The sequence below is a fragment of the Euprymna scolopes genome, chromosome 22 (assembly GCF_053919585.1).
Source record: "Euprymna scolopes isolate OS-2025 chromosome 22, ASM5391958v1, whole genome shotgun sequence".
Lineage (NCBI taxonomy): Eukaryota > Metazoa > Mollusca > Cephalopoda > Sepiida > Sepiolidae > Euprymna > Euprymna scolopes.
In genome coordinates, this window is record NC_136503.1 from 8965656 (window position 1) to 8987449 (window position 21794).

Genomic DNA, 21794 nt, shown 5'->3' on the forward strand with positions numbered 1-21794 from the left:
GTGCCACAAGTGTGGAGGTCCCAATCATTTTGCCAGAGTCTGTTGGCAGTCCAGGAGCAAAGCAAGAAGTGCGTGCCCAGAAATACATTGTTATCAGTGCCAGCAAGAAGGATATGTCACATCAAGGTGTCCATAAATTAAGGCAAGGGGTGAGAGGCCAGCACCATTCTCTCCCCAAACTAGAAATGCTGCCTGTAATAAATGAGCTAAACCGGATAGTGTTGATGGATTCTAGGTACTCCTTGTCTGAGATATATATATATATATATATATATATATATATATATATATATATATATATATATATATATATATATATAAAAACCCAAAGTACAGAAAAATACTGTAATTCTGACAGTAAATGGAAAATGCCTGCTAAGCCAGTGTTGGCAGTAGGACTTCAGTAGCCAACAAGAATCCCCTCAAGACTGATGGCTAGTCGTCAACAACAAACTATTGGGATTTGCCATCTGTCAGGAGATGGACATCAAGAAATTCGGCAGTGTGCATATCAACGAAGGAGGCAAGGTACACTTTTGCTGAGGCATCTCTCGCTCTGGGTATGACAATAGAGTTGGAACAGCCTGATTTTCACACAGAGTTTGACGAAGACACTAAATCCTGGACAGTGTCGTGATAAGCCACCATAAAAATTATGCAACAAAGTACTGGAGTATAATATCCTTGCAAAAGCTTGTGCAGAATATAATAAAGAGCTACAAGCTTGGATTGATAATGGGTGGTTGGTTCCCTTACCCAGAAGAGAAATTGGGGGCGCCCCCAACCCACTAATGACAGTCAATCAGCAAAACAAACAAAAGGTGAGGCCAGTGCTCGATTATCAGGAATTAAATGAGCGCATGAACCCATTTACAGACATGTGGACATATGCACTGAAAAACTGAGAGAATAGAGAGAGGGGGGTGAAATACGCGAGGAGAGAGAGAGGGGGAGTGAAATACGCGAGGAGAGAGAGACGGGGGGTGAAATACGCGAGGAGAGAGAGACGGGGGGTGAAATACGCGAGGAGAGAGAGACGGGGGGTGAAATACGCGAGGAGAGAGAGACGGGGGGTGAAATACGCGAGGAGAGAGAGAGGGGGGGTGAAATACGCGAGGAGAGAGAGAGAGGGGGGTGAAATACGCGAGGAGAGAGAGGGGGGGGGTGAAATACGCGAGGAGAGAGAGGGGGGGGGGTGAAATACGCGAGGAGAGAGAGAGAGGGGGGAACTCGCGAAGAGAGAGAGAGAGGGGGGAACTCGCGAAGAGAGAGAGAGAGGGGGGAACTCGCGAAGAGAGAGAGAGAGGGGGGAACTCGCGAAGAGAGAGAGAGAGGGGGGAACTCGCGAAGAGAGAGAGAGAGGGGGGAACTCGCGAAGAGAGAGAGAGAGGGGGGAACTCGCGAAGAGAGAGAGAGAGGGGGGAACTCGCGAAGAGAGAGAGAGAGGGGGGAACTCGCGAAGAGAGAGAGAGAGGGGGGAACTCGCGAAGAGAGAGAGAGAGGGGGGAACTCGCGAAGAGAGAGAGAGGGGGGGGGAACTCGCGAAGAGAGAGAGAGAGGGGGGAACTCGCGAAGAGAGAGAGAGAGGGGGGAACTCGCGAAGAGAGAGAGAGAGGGGGGAACTCGCGAAGAGAGAGAGAGAGGGGGGAACTCGCGAAGAGAGAGAGAGAGGGGGGAACTCGCGAAGAGAGAGAGAGAGGGGGGAACTCGCGAAGAGAGAGAGAGAGGGGGGAACTCGCGAAGAGAGAGAGAGAGGGGGGAACTCGCGAAGAGAGAGAGAGAGGGGGGAACTCGCGAAGAGAGAGAGAGGGGGGGGAACTCGCGAAGAGAGAGAGAGAGGGGGGAACTCGCGAAGAGAGAGAGAGAGGGGGGAACTCGCGAAGAGAGAGAGAGAGGGGGGAACTCGCGAAGAGAGAGAGAGAGAGGGGGGAACTCGCGAAGAGAGAGAGAGAGGGGGGAACTCGCGAAGAGAGAGAGAGAGGGGGGAACTCGCGAAGAGAGAGAGAGGGGGGGGGGACTCGCGAAGAGAGAGAGAGAGAGGGGGGAACTCGCGAAGAGAGAGAGAGAGGGGGGAACTCGCGAAGAGAGAGAGAGAGGGGGGAACTCGCGAAGAGAGAGAGAGAGGGGGGAACTCGCGAAGAGAGAGAGAGAGGGGGGAACTCGCGAAGAGAGAGAGAGAGGGGGGAACTCGCGAAGAGAGAGAGAGAGGGGGGAACTCGCGAAGAGAGAGAGAGAGGGGGGAACTCGCGAAGAGAGAGAGAGAGGGGGGAACTCGCGAAGAGAGAGAGAGAGGGGGGAACTCGCGAAGAGAGAGAGAGAGGGGGGAACTCGCGAAGAGAGAGAGAGAGAGGGGGGAACTCGCGAAGAGAGAGAGAGAGGGGGGAACTCGCGAAGAGAGAGAGAGAGGGGGGAACTCGCGAAGAGAGAGAGAGAGGGGGGAACTCGCGAAGAGAGAGAGAGAGGGGGGAACTCGCGAAGAGAGAGAGGGGGAACTCGCGAAGAGAGAGAGAGAGGGGGGAACTCGCGAAGAGAGAGAGAGAGAGGGGGGAACTCGCGAAGAGAGAGAGAGAGGGGGGAACTCGCGAAGAGAGAGAGAGAGGGGGGGGAACTCGCGAAGAGAGAGAGAGAGAGGGGGGAACTCGCGAAGAGAGAGAGAGAGGGGGGAACTCGCGAAGAGAGAGAGAGAGGGGGGAACTCGCGAAGAGAGAGAGAGAGGGGGGGGGAACTCGCGAAGAGAGAGAGAGAGGGGGGGGAACTCGCGAAGAGAGAGAGGGGGGAACTCGCGAAGAGAGAGAGAGAGGGGGGAACTCGCGAAGAGAGAGAGAGAGAGGGGGGAACTCGCGAAGAGAGAGAGAGAGGGGGGAACTCGCGAAGAGAGAGAGAGAGGGGGGAACTCGCGAAGAGAGAGAGAGAGGGGGGAACTCGCGAAGAGAGAGAGAGAGGGGGGAACTCGCGAAGAGAGAGAGAGAGGGGGGAACTCGCGAAGAGAGAGAGAGAGGGGGGAACTCGCGAAGAGAGAGAGAGAGGGGGGAACTCGCGAAGAGAGAGAGAGAGGGGGGAACTCGCGAAGAGAGAGAGAGAGGGGGGAACTCGCGAAGAGAGAGAGAGAGGGGGGAACTCGCGAAGAGAGAGAGAGAGGGGGGAACTCGCGAAGAGAGAGAGAGAGGGGGGAACTCGCGAAGAGAGAGAGAGAGGGGGGAACTCGCGAAGAGAGAGAGAGAGGGGGGAACTCGCGAAGAGAGAGAGAGAGGGGGGAACTCGCGAAGAGAGAGAGAGAGGGGGGAACTCGCGAAGAGAGAGAGAGAGGGGGGAACTCGCGAAGAGAGAGAGAGAGGGGGGAACTCGCGAAGAGAGAGAGAGAGGGGGGAACTCGCGAAGAGAGAGAGAGAGGGGGGAACTCGCGAAGAGAGAGAGAGAGGGGGGAACTCGCGAAGAGAGAGAGAGAGGGGGGAACTCGCGAAGAGAGAGAGAGAGGGGGGAACTCGCGAAGAGAGAGAGAGAGGGGGGAACTCGCGAAGAGAGAGAGGGGGGAACTCGCGAAGAGAGAGAGGGGGAACTCGCGAAGAGAGAGAGGGGGGAACTCGCGAAGAGAGAGAGGGGGGAACTCGCGAAGAGAGAGAGGGGGGAACTCGCGAAGAGAGAGAGGGGGGAACTCGCGAAGAGAGAGAGGGGGGAACTCGCGAAGAGAGAGAGGGGGGAACTCGCGAAGAGAGAGAGGGGGGAACTCGCGAAGAGAGAGAGGGGGGAACTCGCGAAGAGAGAGAGGGGGGAACTCGCGAAGAGAGAGAGGGGGGAACTCGCGAAGAGAGAGAGGGGGGAACTCGTGAAGAGAGAGAGGGGGGAACTCGTGAAGAGAGAGAGGGGGGAACTTGTGAAGAGAGAGAGGGGGGAACTTGTGAAGAGGAGAGGGAGTAATTTGTGAACAGAGAGAGGAGGAATTTTTGACGAGAGAGAGAAGGGGGGAATTTGTTAAGAGGGGAGGGGGTAATTGTGAAGAGAGAGAGAGAGTCGAATTGTGAAGAGAGAAAGAGGGGGGAATACATGGAGAGAGACTGTAATAAAAATAATGTAGACACACTAAAAAAAGGAATGTATAAAAAAAATAACTTTTTGAAGAAGGTGGATATAAGAAGACAAACACGTAATAGGGAGAGGAATGATTTCACAATGAATAAAAGGAAATTTCAAAGAAATGAGGCAGAAATACTAAGAGAAATTATATCTAAAAATAAGTACATTATTTAGAGAGAAAGAAAAGACAAAGTTGAGAATAGCAAAATATATTAATATTTTTTGAGACTGACCTTGAGAAGCCATGTTAGAACAGAATCTCGGTATGGCACAAATTTGTTTTTATTCTTTCCAGCTGCCTGGTCAGCCAATGCAGAAATAACAAGACCAAGTGTGGTGAGTGATCTGAAAATATACAACAGTAATAAACATGAACTTGAAACATTAAATAAAAAAGGGGAAATATTTAAATCTCAATGCATATTTCTGCACTTGGTGGCATCTATTTAAGGGCTCAAATCAATCTTAAGTTTGAGATATATGAATTGATATTGGAATGATAGCAATCTGTGAAAGATCACAAGATCAAAATCGCTTACAATTCTTTTTGTTAACGTTATTGAAACGTCTCCATTTAGGGTTACGGCATATCAACCTTTTTTTTTTTAAATTCTTTAATACCAAAATATAATACCTTTTCAGTTATTTGGTTTGTCTACTTGACAAAGATGTCAACCATTTTAAGTGTAAAACCAGCAATCAATTTGATTTGTCATTTATAGTACAATCCATTTCGTAGTCATATTTTCTAAAAAAAAACAATATGTAAAAAGCACTTTGTGCATGCATCTGTGAGTTTGTTCCGTATGGACTCCAAAACTGCATTGCTGATTCTTTTTAACTTTCACACAAATGTACTTTGTATCTGGGAGTATTCTTAAATAGGTTTTGCATCAGAACGTCTCTTATAAGTATTGAAAATCGATCATCAAAAAAATCTGATTAAAGAAGAAACAGTCCAATAAACACCCTTACACAGCCTAACATCTCATAGATTCAAAAGTTTTATCATCTCACAAGAAGAAGGGTTCAGTGTATAAAATCAACAGTAGGTCTGTTGATAAGATGGGTGCGTTCAAAAACGAGAGCAGGCAATGAATCGATTTAACTGCAAAAATGGTTGATTTCACCGATTTTGATGACAAGAAAAGCGTGGAACATTTGTTGATCCTAATCCTGGGCAATGATAGGTTTCCCTGCTAGTCTAACAGATTCATCAATCGGTTTCATCTGTTTGTTTTTTTTTGGAGGAGCTACTTAATACCTAAACAATATCTGTTGTGAACAATTCAGAGTATATGAATAATTGAACGCAAGTAGCTATTTATCCATAGCAGAGGGGAAGGGTTCATACCTTTCAGTTAGAGCATGAAGGGATTTTAAGCTATGCTTACTAATTTTGTTACATGAAGTGAAAGATGCTTATTGCAATCATCAAGTAATAAAAATGTCATGATGAAGCAGATGCAGGAAAGTAATTAATATATGTTTACGGGAACCTTTCCTCTTCAGGGAGATCCGATGCCTCATAAGACGCAATTAATTAAAATATATCTGTATTATAGAAACCAATGTTCAATACATATGTATACAGATAATTTCATGTAGATATTATTCTAATGGATAAAAACGATATAACAATAATATCCATCAAAGTATGTGGAGAAAAGGAAAAGCAATCGTAATAACGTTGGTTGAGAGAAAAATGACTTAAACACCATTATGTTAAAACATGCTTTTCTGTGAAATGTTATTTCCATGAAAAATTACCCAGTCGAATTCAAAAATTACTTTCATATATAAATTGGGTTTAAAAAAAAAAAATTACACTAGTTAATTAAATTCTTCTAAATATTTGTTAATTTAAAACATCAACGGATGAAATTGATTCAAAAACTACTAAAAAAATTAAAATCTTTTCAGTCATTGTTAAAATCCATATAAAATACATTTTGAATTAATATTTTTAGTACCGTACGTTGGGGTAATTGTGCCAACTAGCTAAAAGTTCTCTGTTGGCAACGACGGATATAAAGAGCACTTTTTTTTTAGTTGGCGCAATTACTCCTGGATTTTGCGCAATTACCCCAAAGTATGGTATATATAAATATGGTCGGGTTCAAATCTCCTGACCGGTAGTAATCGTAACACCCTGCACTGATGATAACCGAAAGGATAAAACACTAGTGTCTGTCAGCATTAAAAAAATTATTATTGCAATAATTATGTTATTTAAGAAACTTGATTCTTATTGTTGAGCACTTTAAAGCTAAAATAAAAAGTCAGACACTTAAGCTTGCATGCTTTTTCCGGTTATTTAATGCCACATCTTATAATTTTGTAAAAAGGTTTTTGTGCTCAAGTTATTTATCTTCAAATATTAATTCATAGTGTTTGGTTTGGTTGTTTTGTTGAGGGAAAGGAAAAAAACAAAAAACAAAAATATCAATATTTGGTGCAGTTTAGGTCAAGAAGCCAGTATCTTCAGACAGTCTGATCTAGTAGCATCACGATTTGATTAGTTGATTTGTGAAATGTAATTTTGAAATAGCATTTTCGTTATTGAACATGCAAATTGAATGAACACTTCTTAAGAATGCACCAGTTGTTGTCAATAAGCAGATAAATGCCAAAAAAATCTTTGTTTTAAGAAATAAAAAGAAAAAAGAGAGAAGCCAAAAGTTATCGTCTTTGTTCCACGCAGGAAATCATGCAACAAAATCTCACAGGGACCAAATGTGATCAGAAAAGTCAGTATTAATCTGCCGGTTCATGAATCAAACGAAAGTATTTGTAGTTCAGACTGCGTTCCTAATGAGTCCACAATATAAATATTGGTAATAGAAATATCTTATCTCAAAAGACCACGACAAAATCTAAAATATTGGTTCAGCCAAATACTATAATCTAAACAGAATGGCATCAAATATCATCTATTTCTCATTTTATCAGTATTGTATTTGTTAGAGTAAGAACTTATTTCAGTGAGAGTATTGTTAATTCGTTCAACCCAAATCAAGGTCATAATTATAGTGCATTGAATAGAATTAGATTTGATTTTTTTTTTTTTTTTTTTTTTTTACAGTGTCTTGGAGGTAATTTCTTGCTTAATCGTGTTCTCTTGAAAAGACAGAAGAAATTTTACAATTGTGATTGTTATTTGCTTATGGTGCGTGGCAAGATTTAACTAAGAGCAAAACGAGGTGAATGTAATTGAGATATTTAAATAATGGGATTTTTAACTAGAACAGTTTCTTTCTTTTCTTTGCACTGGAAAAATTTCAAAAATTTAATCAACCACAGAAATAGTTTTTTTTTTTTTTTTTTTATTTCTAACAGGTTTGAAAGAAATAACCTACCAAAAGGAAAAAAAATAGCACAAGTGTAAAACATGTTAATAAAGTGGGTAAATTAAAAAAAAAATGGTAAAAGAATTATCATAGCAATATATTTTTCAGGTCTACTTGATAAAATATTTCATTTTAAATATTTTAATCTGTATGTATATTGCTATTATATATGCTGTAAAATATATATATATATATATATATACACACACACACAGACAAGCACATCACCCGCAGTTGCTTAGTCATAAAATATGCTTAAATATATTTGAATTCATGCAAATTTTGTATTTTTTATTATAGAGCCAATTCTGTATTGATTATTATATTGTACCTAGTATATAGTAGCGATTACTAAAGTTAAAAAAAAAAAATTGATTGGATGATTGAATTTGTTCCACATGCCACAATCCCCTCAAGTTTCAGGTTGATAGACCAAAAATTAACAGAAGAGCTTGGTAGAGACCGTTCCTCAGACAGACAAGATCACCCACATGTGTGTGTGTGTTTGCTTCAGTTTCTTTCTGATAATACTTAGATTTACTAGGAATACTGTTAAAATAGAGATATTTTTCCTTACTGACCTAAGCAGAAATACGAGTTCAAGCTCTCCATAAAACAAAATTTTGACATTTCTTTCATAAAAGAATTAAGCTCTCTAGGCAGACAGAGATGTAAACAAAAACAAATACAATCGTTTCAACATTTCTTTACTTTGTAGTGAGCATAATAGCATAAGGGTAACAGGTTCTGATCGCTGATTAAACAGTTAGACTTAACATTTAAGGTTAAAACATTTGCCACATCCAGCTACACCGAAGTGCTGTTACGACGGAGCAGCCATCTGCAATATGACATTATTATACTAAATGTAAATTAATCAAAATTTGTTTTCATAAGGCTCTTATTTAATAACATAAAATATAACTAAAATATAACTTAGTTCTAAGATTGAGTTATGTATGAATAATTATGCTGTTTCTGTTCTTAATAGCTGTAATTTATAATTAACTGAACAAGGCAACTATCTCTTTCTTAGTTGCTTATGCCTTTAATCTCCCTCCTTTCACTATGATGATTTAACTACCCCCTAACATTTCTTAATATCATTATGAGCATTCAAAAAGTGACTTATTTTCAACATGTATAATTTACACACCACAAACACATGTAAATTATATGGCAAAATAAGTCTATTTACTTCTCTATAAGAATAATATTTCAATAGGATACTATCAATAATAAGTTTGCTTTTTTTCTTTTTGCTACAAAATCATTTTTTTTCTTTAAAACAAAAACAATTATGTTATTGTTGTTCATTAACATGTTATCTAATATATAAAAGGCTATATATCTGTCTGTCTGTCTCTATATTTTCAAACTATCTTCTCCAAAACTAAAAATCGCAGAGCGGCGCTAGGGGACATCAAATGATTGCATTTTTTATGGATCGTTCTTTTATGGGTCTTTAGCTGGTTAAAATAGTTTTTAAGGGGTCAAAAATGGGTTAAAATTTAAAAAATCGTTATACCTTTTGTTTGTTCATCTTAGTTTATTTTTAATCCGTTCATATACGTTGGTATATGTCACCAGCTTTGAATACTTCAGTTTTGGTTTTGATTCTAATCGATGGCACCCACACATTTTTTTTTTATTTTATTTTGCTTTTTGAAATCATGATTATATAATAATAATATATACAAAATCTGGACAAATTAAAATATCATATTTAAGCGTATTTTACGCCCGGCCAAAGCCGAGCACCCTCCATACACTAGTATATATATATATGTTAGTAATATAGTAGATCATATTAGTTTTTAACATACATGAAAATCGAGCATCAAGTATTACATTGCATTTCTAAAAACATTTTAGAAATTTCTTAAAATGTTTTCTCTTAATATATAAACAAGAAATCGATGCGAATGACTTAAATTAATTTTAAAAGCTACATACAAATTAAAAGAAAAACATTTTACTTTTGGTTCATCACAAATTGAGAAAACTTTCAATTAGAAAAAAAAAAAAAAAACCGGCAAGTAATGAATATTTTGCTAAATACAAATTTGAAAGCTGAATCACTATGGCATTGTGTGTTCGTTTACATGTTATTAATATAGTATTTAATATTTGAGAGGAACGTGGAACTTTACTAATGTTATTCTATTATTTAAGGTATATGATTTGATGTTAGCTTGTCAAATTTTCTCAAATATACATATGGACAAGGGAGATAACTCTCAATGTTTAATTAGCGCCTTCTAAAAGCTGTATTAATTAATACTAGTTCCTTTTTTAAAACACGTGTATAATATAAACTAAAGTCATTCTATCTATTGACGAAACAACTGTTCAGGAAGATTTATTTTAGCTTTCATCTTCTATTTTCTAAAAGGGACCTGTGTGTGTGTGTGTGTGTGTGTGTGTGTTTGTGTGTGTGTGTGTGTGTGTGTGTGTGCTAAAAACTTTTCTTATACACAATGCTCCGGATGCATAATATGTGAAAAATAAAAAATGATTCAGTCTGTGGCAGTCAACTGAAGCACTTTTTGAAAGTGGGGTGGGGGATCGTTTTTCACGTCTCTTTTCACAAGTCATGCACATGTATTAAACTAAAACAATGTTTAAAGCGCTTATTTTGTAATGTTATGACATCATAAGCACTCGTGGCCATGTGGGCAAAAGTGTTTGCCTTCTTACCCTCTTTTGCATTTCACATTCAAGCTCAGCTACCACAGCTTTTTTTTTTTTTTTTTTTTTCTTGTCGCATGGGCACTCCCTGCTATTTTAATTGAAAGAAAAGTTGTTTTGATTAATTTTTTTTTTTGTGGTGGTGGTGGCGAGTGTCCAACATACGGGCAACAAAAAGTGCTCAACATCTGGAGAATAGATTCTTCTCTTCATATCGCTTCTGACAAGATGTGGGGAAGTTGTCACATACTTCCTTTTTTTTGAGATGATTACATTTTTCTATTTTTATTCATTTTTAAGTAGGATTACCGTATCTTTTATTTTTTAAATTGTCGTGGGGGTATCAACGTTGCCCACAATGTAGTTGACATATAATCATGGAAAAGTGATAAATATCCTTAGTAGAGCAGGTGTGTTCAAACCGAACTTCATATGGACCTGGGCAATGCCGGGTATCCATGCTAGTTTAATATAAAAGAAATTTATCTTAACGACATCAGCACTTTTTAAAAAACAATAATTGCTACCTCAATCATCTATTATATAAAAAAGCAAAGTACATTGCATGATTGCACAAAGAAAAAGAAAAATTTATATCTGAAAAAAAAAAAAAATATATAAAAATAAAGGAGACTAAAGATTTTGATTCTTAGTCACTGCAAGTAAAATATTAAATTAAAAAAAAAAAAGCAAAGATACACAGTGTCTTCATAAACAAAAACATTTTTTAAACTATCTCCTCCTTATTAGGGTAATGCCAGGTAACTTTTCTAGTTTGAAAAAATGTTGAAATTTAAATCTAGCTGGAAATACAATATCCTCATAACAAAAATATTACAACAGAAATTACTTTTACATACCCAACAAAGAGATTTGGGTTGTCGTTTGCATTTTTCTTATGCATAACAAAGTGATTCCATTGGTTAATCATATCGATTATCCAATATAAATTAATGATGAATCTCAAGAGGTGCATGTTACTAAAAGAATAATCATACTGGATAGAATATGTAATCGATTTTATCGATTGGAATGTTATTTTTTTGTAAAGAATGCAGACATATAATTTCTGTAACTGACAGCCTATGCAAGATGAAATATTGATTTTGCAGAAGAGAACATATCGATGACAAACTTAAAAATCTTTACTTCACTTTATTATGCGTGTGTGAGTGTGTGTGTGTTGAAATGTGTATCAATGTTTACACTAATCCAGTAATTGAGCATTGAATTCAAAATGGTACATCACTGATATGTAGTGGCAAGAAGGGGAGAGAGAGAAGATCCACTTTCAAGAAACTTGAGACAAGTAAAAAAGCAAAAATACACAAGACTAATTCATAAGTATGTGATAAGCTTAATTACTAATTCATCCTTGTACCAAAGTGGAGGTAGGTACAGAAAAGAAAAACAATTCAAAATTAGTAGAGTCCTTGTATGAAATGAAATCCGATAATAATTAGTGTGCTTTCCTTTGATATGACATTCAACCGAATGTGGGTGGGTTTTGGTGATAATTGAAAAGTAAACAAGATTCTGTCTACACTTTTCAAAACAACAATTGATATTCGCAAGATGTGTCCATTCAATCTTTGCATTTAGAGATGAAAATGCCCATTCAAACTGGAGTGTGGTCGACCAACATACAGAGGCTTTTATAGGAATGCTTGGGCGCATTTTAAATAAAATGAGTCCATTTAATCTGATGGGGGGGGGGCATCAAAATACTTCTTAAAACTGAAGTATGATGGACCGAGCAAACCTCTTTTGCAAATGCGTCCAATCAAACAAGCTATATAACGAAAGATTATGTGTGTATTTATATACATACAGACGGTTTGTAAAATCTGGACAAATTGGATATTTGTCAGACTTGGTTTGCCTTGGCATCATTCTGACAACCTAGGGGATAACTTGAACCATCATACTCTTCTTTTCTTGGAATGTGGTATGATCAGTGCGATTGTAGGAGATGCATCTTCTCAGGTATTATCTTGGGAAGGGGTAATCCCAGATCACTAGAGGTGCCCCTTTCTTACAGACTGTGGATGAATCTGTTCTTAGCTATTTGTTGCACCTGACTTGATCCCTCATGGTGGGTGCCGGTGTACCCCCACACCTGGCATTGGTGCCACATTTTGCTGTAATGGGAAAAGTACATTGTTATCACTTCATTCCATATTGTCTTTGGCCTGTTACTGTGAACTGGATCTGCTACTGGAACTGTTCTATATCAACTAACCGAAGAACTCTCATCGATTATTTTAGCATATAATTTGAAAGAAAGAATTATGTGTTTCAGATTTTTTGTAATGATAATTGAAATTTTTTATTTGGATTGTTCAGACTACTGCTTTTATCTTGGATTTTATTCTCAAAATGTTTCGACTGATGTAATCTTTGATCATCTTCAGGTGCATTTGTCCAACTCTGGAATCTGTACACAATATAAAATCGAATCATTTAATCCATACATGAATCCATGGCTCAACAGATAAAGTGCTAGATAATAATAATAATAGTCCAAGTGCTAGATAATAATAATAGTTATAATCTTTCACGAAAAACACCTGTTTAGCTGAAACAACTGTCAATAATTTTCCCCCACTCTTTATCTGTGCCTAAATCAAAACGTAGATTCCATGAACAAAGCTTTCTTATAAGTGCACGCCAGTGGAACTCTCTTCCGTTTGCCCGTTTCCCACCTGACTACAAGGTGGATGTCTTCAAGTCCAACATAAACAAATTCCTGATAAACCGCCCCCTTGAGTAAGACACTTTATCAAATCTCCATTACTAACGATTACTACGATATTATCCCATTGATTACTGTACACGAAATAACCCTTATCCTCGAATGGCTTCCAGGCCTTGATTTCCATGTTTGAAAAAAAAAAAAATTGCTAGATAATAATAGTTATAAAGTGCTTGACAATAACAATAGTTATAAAGTGCTAGTTAATAATAGTTATAAAGTGCTAGTTAATGATAGTTATAAAGTGCTAGTTAGTTATAAAGTGCTAGTTGTTAATAGTTATAAAGTGTTAGTTAAAAATATTTATAAAGATTAAATGCTAAACGAGAATCAGTTATAAGTGATTATCTTCTGAAAATTGAATCCTTAGTGCTGGCAATACTCAGAATATAATTCAAACTTCTATTCGATCATGGGTGATGGAATGAGAGCAATCTACCCTGTGGATTAAATAAAGGGTGCACTTTGAAATTCTATACAAACTCCCAAGTTTGACAAGATGTATCTCAAGATGGAAATTGTCAAAAATGTGAAAATAACATTCCAGATGTTATTTTCACATTTGATTTATAATTTATTCCTCTTTCTCTCAAAATCATCCTTTCACTTTCTTCCATGTTTTCATTGGTTTTCCCTGCCACCTCAGCTGTTCTACATATGACTAATTACATAACTAATTGGGGTATTCATAATTTAACGACAGGTAGATTTGGAGTGTGAATTTTAGCTGTAATATCATGTCATGTTTTTGAAAGATCCACATTGACAATTATAGATGTTATTAGTGGCAAATGAGAAAAATGTGAATTAAATGGTCACCGTTTAGCAAGTACTAAATTCACCAAATGGGTGTAAAAAATGAAAGCGAATCCTTGTTATGGCTGCTATCTGTATTTTCTTACATTCGATTTAAGTTTTTTAATTGAATATCGTTCAACATCATAATGGAAGGAAACGATCTTATTTTTTTTTATTATTGCTATAAAGATGATGTATAATTTTTTTATTATTGCTATAAAGATGATGTATAATTTTATTATTATTGCTATAAAGATGATGTATAATTAGTAGTATTATAGGTCAGCAGTCGCATTCTATTAATATAGATAGTATGGGTAAAATATATGGATGATATGGTTTTAACCGTTTCATAAACAAATTATTTCACTTGCTAATTGCCTTTCTCCCAATTTTAAACTAAGAAAAAAACTAAAAATGAGAATTTTTTGTGGTTGCTCAATATACCCAATTAAGGTAATTAATGCTTAAAGAAGCTTATTACATGACTAAACTGCGAAGGAAATCAAAGTTGATAATATGAAACAACAAGTCTGATAAAAAAAATAAAAACTTCCTTCCTGAATCAAATAAATTGGATGTTGTTAATACCCAACATGTTTATGATATTCAGCTCGCCTCAAGCCAGTTTTCAGCTGTGAAGACTGAAATTCAAATTAGCTCTGTAGGTGCACGTGCAATACAGATTGTAACAGAGAATTAAGATCTATTTTATTTTACTTGCGGATTGCCAAGTATATGCTTTTGTAAGAAAACATAGGCATGTTCTCACTTGCGTTGTGATACACCAGGTGATTAAAACACGCTGTGAATATGCAACTGTTTTCCATTTTTGTCCAAACAATTTTGCGTCCATTGATGAACGGTTGCTGAGACAAATCATATATTACTCTTCTTATCTCTTGCAATGACATTGCAAAACAAGATGGAACTTCTATAGTACATAAATGCCAGATGAACGAACATGTCTTATGTTCTTGTATTCCTAACTCATTTCAGATCATATTTTGTGTTGACAGAACTATGGAACAAAGCTGATTTAAATTTGTGGAGCAGATTTTTTTTTTCACCGAAAACTTGGTGACTCTTTCTTCCTTTTTAAACCAAACCAATCAGACGAATAGACATGCAACGATTCTACTACAAAATGATTTATAATCAACAAGTATCACTCACTCAACTCTCTATAATTACAAAGCTGCACCTAATAAAAATATAAACTACCAAAAGGATGTAAGAAAAAAGGCAAAGATTATGTGGATACATACCAAATATTTATTTTTTTATAATTATAAACTTAATGACATTGAGAGAGAGAGAGAGAGAGAGAGAGAGAGAGAGAGAGAGAGAGAGAGAGAGAGAGCGCACATCATAATTTTTAAAACCCCTTGAATGAGAGCAAACAAGAGAAAAAGAAGGTTTGAAAACCATTTGTCCCCTTATACTGTTTTTCACGTGAGGGTCATTTAAGAGTATCAGTCTACCCCATGGCAGGATTTGAAGCACCTCTTAGACATCTGGTAACATTACTAAAATATAAACATCTGACGAAGTGTTTCAAGTGTATACACCCTAGAATATGCATCACCAAGAAAAATAAATAAACAAAACTTAAAATAATCTAACCGTCATTTTGATATTCAAAAGTCATTAGTGAAATTCGCATTGCGTTAAAAAAATGAACAAAAAAAATAGAAGCAGCATCTGATTTTGATGAAATTTTTAGCAACTATATAAATAAAATGAGACAATTTGTGTTTGTCTCAACATAACTTAGATTATTATTTCATTTATATTATTAATTGAGCGGATGTCGATTATTATTTTATATTATTAATCAAATAAATATTGAAATAAAAAACGCAATAGCGTAAACTAAATTTTTGAAATATTTTGATCTTCATTAATATTGACTTTTCTCTTGGTAGTTAATAAGTTTCCCCCCTCTCTGCATCAACCACATAATCAACACCCCCTTCCTCTATTGCCTTGCTGATTTTGGCACATTTGATTCTCAGCTTATTTATTTGTTGATTTAAGAGTTATTTAAACGAAAAAAAATAAATAAATAAGTTAAACAAAATGAAAATAAAAAGAATCTTGGATTAAGAAAAGTTTATTTCTAAAACTATAAATCTTATATCAATTTCACATTTCACTTTCTGATGATTAAAAAACGTGATTGATAAACAATTGAACATTTCTTCATCAACGTTAATGGCCATTTTAGTTTTCATACTTGTTACATCATTCTGACAGCCACCCACAAGCTGCTTTGAGAATTCTATAGTTCTGATAGCAAAAGATACCAAAGTATTTTTTTAGTCAGTTTCCACTCAGTTTTCGCTTTAGTTAAACAAAAAAAAAAAAAGTTAAAAAAGAAAGATTTTTTTTTTCCAATAACATTTCATCTGGGAAGAAAGAGTTAACAAATAACTGAGAAGTTGAGAAATGCACAAATTATGATAAACATCTGAATGTTGTTATGGCTTAAAAACAAACAAAAAATCATTTTTGGCATCTCAGAAATAAGGATTCCATAAAGTGGATATTATAAATAGATGCCAATCAAGCAATAAATATGCAAATCTATTTACATTCGAAAAAGCATAAGATGCTGATTGTATTTAAGCAATTGCACAATTCAGAATGTGGTTCAGAGTTTGAAATGTCAGAGGCAACTGAAAGCTAGGCTTGGATATGAAAGAAATTTAGATATCACAGAGATAGGAAGGGCAAGATCACCTGGAAGATAAAACGCGGGTGCCTTTACAAGATCCAATTAGAAATAAGACAGATCTAAATCTGGAACAAGTCAGTAAATTGAGTTTACAATATGCCATAATTGTAGCATGTTTGGCAAGGCAAGGAAGACTACGATATGTCGTTGGCATGTTAAGTCACTGCTTTTCATTCGCTATTCGTCTAACTTCACTATTTCCCTTCTAAAAAACAACATTCACGGGAGAAGGAAAGTGGGATGTACTTGAAACTATTGTTTATAACTATGTCTGTAAAATCAAGTTACATAATCAGATCAATACGAAAAGGTAAAATAATCATGGCATTTTTTCAGTTTATTAAAGTCTTCAGACAAGAGATTACTGGCTAAAAGATTTTTCTTTCAACACCAAATCGTTTAAACAAATAAATTTTGAAGGAAAAAAAAACAAACAAAAAAAACCCCCTGACTTCTCAAACTAGATCTGAGAGAATATAGTGTTAATTATAACAGTAAACTTTCAGATGCTATACAATTATAACTACTTCAGAATATTGGAAATAACATAGCTTAATGTAGATAAAGGGGTAAACCCTGCCAAAAATCTGGTTTAGAGTCCTGATAGGTGGATGGTGAAGCACTACAACACCTTTTCGGCAACTTTCAGCCAGGTTTTGTCTGCAACATTGAAAGGGTGATTGGTAATTGGGACAACCTAGGTCTTCTTATCATCTGCCCAGGACTGCATCTGGAGAGGCAACTCTAGCTTTGACTGTATAGCCACAACAGATGTTGCAGTGCACCAGACTGGATGCAGAACATCATTGTCTTACAAGACAGGAGGTTATCATCATCATCAATGTACATCCATACATTTTGCATTTATAAGGCAATGAAACTAATTCAAAATGTTGAGAATGACATAGCTTGATGTATATCCACACACCTTGAACTCATACAGCGATGAACAGTACAAAACAATTGCTATGTAATAAAAATGAAAAATATGTAAATCTCGATTAATCTTGCTTCCTCTTCCACTGGTACACTTATTTCCAACATCTCTTTATTATATTCACTTTTGGAAGAATGTTTTATTGAATTGTGTTTAGAAATTACATTACATTTTGTCATGGACAACATCCTTTTCATTTCTTTGTTTAATGTAGCAATAGGTCAACAGTACATGTGGCTTGCAATGCATTGCTGAAGGACATCTCAAATTTCATGAGAGATGCACGTTTATTTATTTTTGTCTAATCAAATCGTTAATGCAATGCAAACTAACAATTAAGAAATTTCATCTGATGTTGCTATTGTGATGGAGGTGAAACAAACTAAAATGCGCTTTTTTGGCTTAGGATCAACGGTAGTATCCGTTCAAAGATAATAAAATTGCATTAAAAGGAAATCTGCCAGAAACCTATAAAAGGGTTTGGGAGATAAACTGCAACATAAGATATATTGTGAAACTACATTAACTAGAGTACTTAGGTAAGTATGCTTCAGTTACAACAAAGGTGGTACAATAATATTGTGTGGTCTACGACCATACCACAAGTACATGGCAACAATATACAACAGATGAAGAATACAACTGTGCTAAGATTTATATAATTTTTTTATCATGGATTTTTATATTAAAGTTAATTTCCAATTTAAAATTAACAAATTACATTATCTGTTAAATGTTAAACATGTAAATTTAAAGAAAATAGTTTATAAAATTTTTATTCACACATTCTGAAATTTTTTTTTTTCAAGTATTCATGTTTTACTTTTAATTATTCTGCAATTAATCGTGGCTGCAATGTTAGTTATTCACAACATTTACATGAGTGAAAATCTATTAAAATATTTTTTAATTTTATTGAAAACTAGTAAAACACCCATTCCAGGGTGGGCATAAGAAATAAATTATAGCATAAGTTTTAAATTTAAATGTTTTTCTTTGTTTGGGAGCACCTGTTAAATGATAAAGTTTGCAAATGAAAACTAACAAATTAAAATAATGAGCCCATGTTACTTACTCTGTTGCCTAGAATATATATCCCATAAGTTTAATAGTTTAGAATCTTATGAAGCGCATACATATTATTGATGCCAATGTTCACACATCAATCCTTTAAAAATGTATGATTTGATATAAGTACAAATGTGATTTAAAGCAATTTTTTTTCTCTATTAAAATTTTTATATCTATGTTTTTTTTTTGGGGGGGGGGGGTGCTCAGGTGAGAATGTGTGTGTAGACAGACACCATAAATGGTAAAGTTTACAAAAAAAAAAAAAAAAAAAAAAAAAAATGTATATTTCAATATCAAGGATCCAATTTACTAATTCCACATTAACCAGGACACATATTTTATTATACAATGCATTATTTTGGCGTTACAATCGTTTCATAACCATTTGGACAAGCTTAAACATTATTTCGTTAAAAGATATTCCAAAATGGCTAATAGAAGTATTTGTAAAAAAGAAATAGCCACAACCAAGAGAGAATATACCGAAACCACTAGAAAACGCATTGAAGTGCAAAAATTAGGAACTCGTGACTTCTAGAAAACCTATAACAGTGAAGTAAACATTGGGCAATCAACAATTCCTCCACTATCCAACAATCTTGAAGTTGTTTGCACGACAACCGACAAGGCTAATTAGCTTGCCCGGCGGTTTGCCTGCAACTCTACTTTGGACCCAACAAACCACTCCCTCACAGATTTTCCTCTGTAGGCAGAAACCACATTAGATGATCTGAAAAACACCTCTTCTCAAGTACATGTCATAAAAAAACTTGGACACCTCAAAAGCATACTGTACTATTAAAAATATGCTCCACTGAGGTTGCTCCAGTTCTCTCCGAGCTTTTCAACAAATGCCTTAACGAATCTCGCTTTCCTGACTGCTGAAAAACTGCTTGTGGTACCAGTTTACAAGAATTCTGGTAAAAGAACTGACCCATTAAATTATCGCTCAATTAGCGTCCTTCCTCTTTCTGTGACAATATTCTAGTCCATAAATAGTCTACCATCTCAAAGCTGCTCAACTTCTGTCCGACCAACAGTAAGGGTTTAGACAAGATCGTTCTACTGCAGATATTCTAACTGTAATCTCTGAACGTATATACCATGCACTGGATAAAACAGGGGATTTTAAGGCAGTAGCCTTAGATATATCTATGGCCTTTGACAGGGTATGGCATGATGTTTTTCTCATGAAAATCAGATCCTACGATATTCCTGGACGAATACTTAAAATAATTAAATCCTTAAGAGAAGAATCCAGGAAGTCCTCGATGGTCGTACGTCAAAACAATATGATATCAATGCAGGTGTACTTTAGGGGTCGATCTCTGGACCTTTATTATTTCTGATATTCATAAATGACCTCCCGGATAAAATTGTCTCTGAGATGGGTATATTTGCTAATGACACCACACTCGATAACAGACATGAGGGGAAAACAAATGAACACCTATCCAAGGAAATGGTGTAAACCCTTGGTGGAATGGGAACAAAAATGGATGGCCACTTTTCATGCTGCCAAGACTAAGCTCCTTTCCTTTAATAGAAACCTTCTCAACCACTAACAGCCATGGCTAATGATACATTACCTGAAGGTAGTTTTACTTTACCCCGGTTTAACGTTCACGGGGAACACGTGTTGGAACAGATACATTGAGTACATTGCCAAGGTTGCTGCAAAAAAGGTGGGCTCTCTCTACCGTACTAGAAAGTTACTTATGCCTGAGAGTATCTTGTACCATTACATGCCACCATTCGCCCATGTATGGAGTATTGTTGTCACGTTTGGGCTGGTGCATCTACTGCTAGTTTCTCCCTCTTTCACAGGGTTCAAAAGAGTCATTAACCTAATAGGTCCTGCACTATCTGCTAGGCTTCAACTGCTGTCCCATCGATGAAATGTTGCATTCTTCTGTCTGTTTTACAAGTATTTTAATAGTAGGTGCTCCAACGAACTACAAGCCCTTGTACCCTGTGACATAAATACCTCCGACAAACAGCAATATCTCACCCCTGCACAGTAGAAATACCTTTATGTAAGAAAGCCTTCTACTCCAATAGTTTCTTCCCTAAGACTGCTAGACTTTGGAATTCCAAAGAATAGCCACTTCTCTTTGTATCCTTTCTACTGAAATATCTGTTGGGGATGTCATTTTTTATTTGGGCAATTCCATTCTTTTGCTGTGGGTGGAGTGGAGGGGTATCAATGAAAGTGCTCAATATCTTAAGTATAGCAACTGTGTCCAAACTGAACTTCATGTCCACTCAGAGTACATATATAAAAGCATACACCATTTCTTATTTACTAATACAAGCAGTGAAATATATATATATATATATATATATAATCGTAAGTTATGAAAATATATATGGCAATATATATCACATTTTCATAACTTACTACCTAGCTCTACGTATGTATCAAGCACTGTTGAAGTAAATACTGAAAATTTACACATAAAATGATATCTTTTTATATTAATTTATGTGATTAAATAAAAGTTATATATATATATATATATATATATATATATATATATATATATATACATACACACACACAACTTTATATATAGAGATAGATAGCTGTCTTCTAACTGAAGTGAAAGAAACTACCAACTTTACCCATTTCAAAACATCACATCAAAATACTAGGGTTTTTGGCCTTTTTTCTCCGTTGACTGTAAAATGCTCAGAAAAACAATTGAATGTCCTGATTTTTTTGGGTCACCCTGCATTCATATAAAACAATGTCTGAATTGGTGAAGTAAAAAGAATAAAACGAAGAAGGTAATAACTGAAAGGATGATAAGATGAGAATAGAATACTACATTAACCCCACTCCCCACCCCACTAAAAAAATATAATCCTGAGAGGATGGCATTGTTAGTAATGACCATATACTATACAGCCTCTCCTATCCTAAAGAGTAAGTTAATGCCTGGGATAAATTTATTATGATGAATGAAAATATACTACACTGCCCACAGAAAGAGGAAATAAAACCTGGGAGGGTTCTTCTCATTCTCTCAAAAAGGAGATGGTAATGCTTTGGAGAATGATATAATGAATGAACATATGCTGAAATACCTCTAAAGGAGGGGGTAGTGCCTGGTAGGATGATATCATGATAATCAAACAGTCTACAATACCCCCTCCAAAATAGAGGAAATAATACCTAAAGGTGCTTGAAAGGGTTTGCAGATTACTATATATATATATATATATATTATATATATATATATATATAGTATGACAAAATCTAATGATGAATCAAAGAATGAAATAAGCAGAACCCATTTGGATGTTAAACGTATAATTATGACAAGTTGGAGAAACTTTTGCATTAATTCATTTAGATACACGAATAAAGATTAATAT

The 21794-nt window shown here is 36.2% G+C and overlaps 1 protein-coding gene across 22 annotated transcripts in view; it reads right to left on the reverse strand.

The window, feature by feature from the left end:
• Positions 1-21794, reverse strand: part of LOC145243881 (kinesin-like protein KIF13A) — a 1028209-nt gene that overhangs the window by 348907 nt on the left and 657508 nt on the right. For all 22 annotated transcript variants that reach the window (XM_080106966.1, XM_080106962.1, XM_080106977.1 and 19 more), the window contains one exon: positions 4305-4416. In XM_080106966.1, the coding sequence (XP_079963092.1) occupies positions 4305-4416 (112 nt within the window). The remainder of the gene's footprint in view (positions 1-4304; positions 4417-21794) is intronic.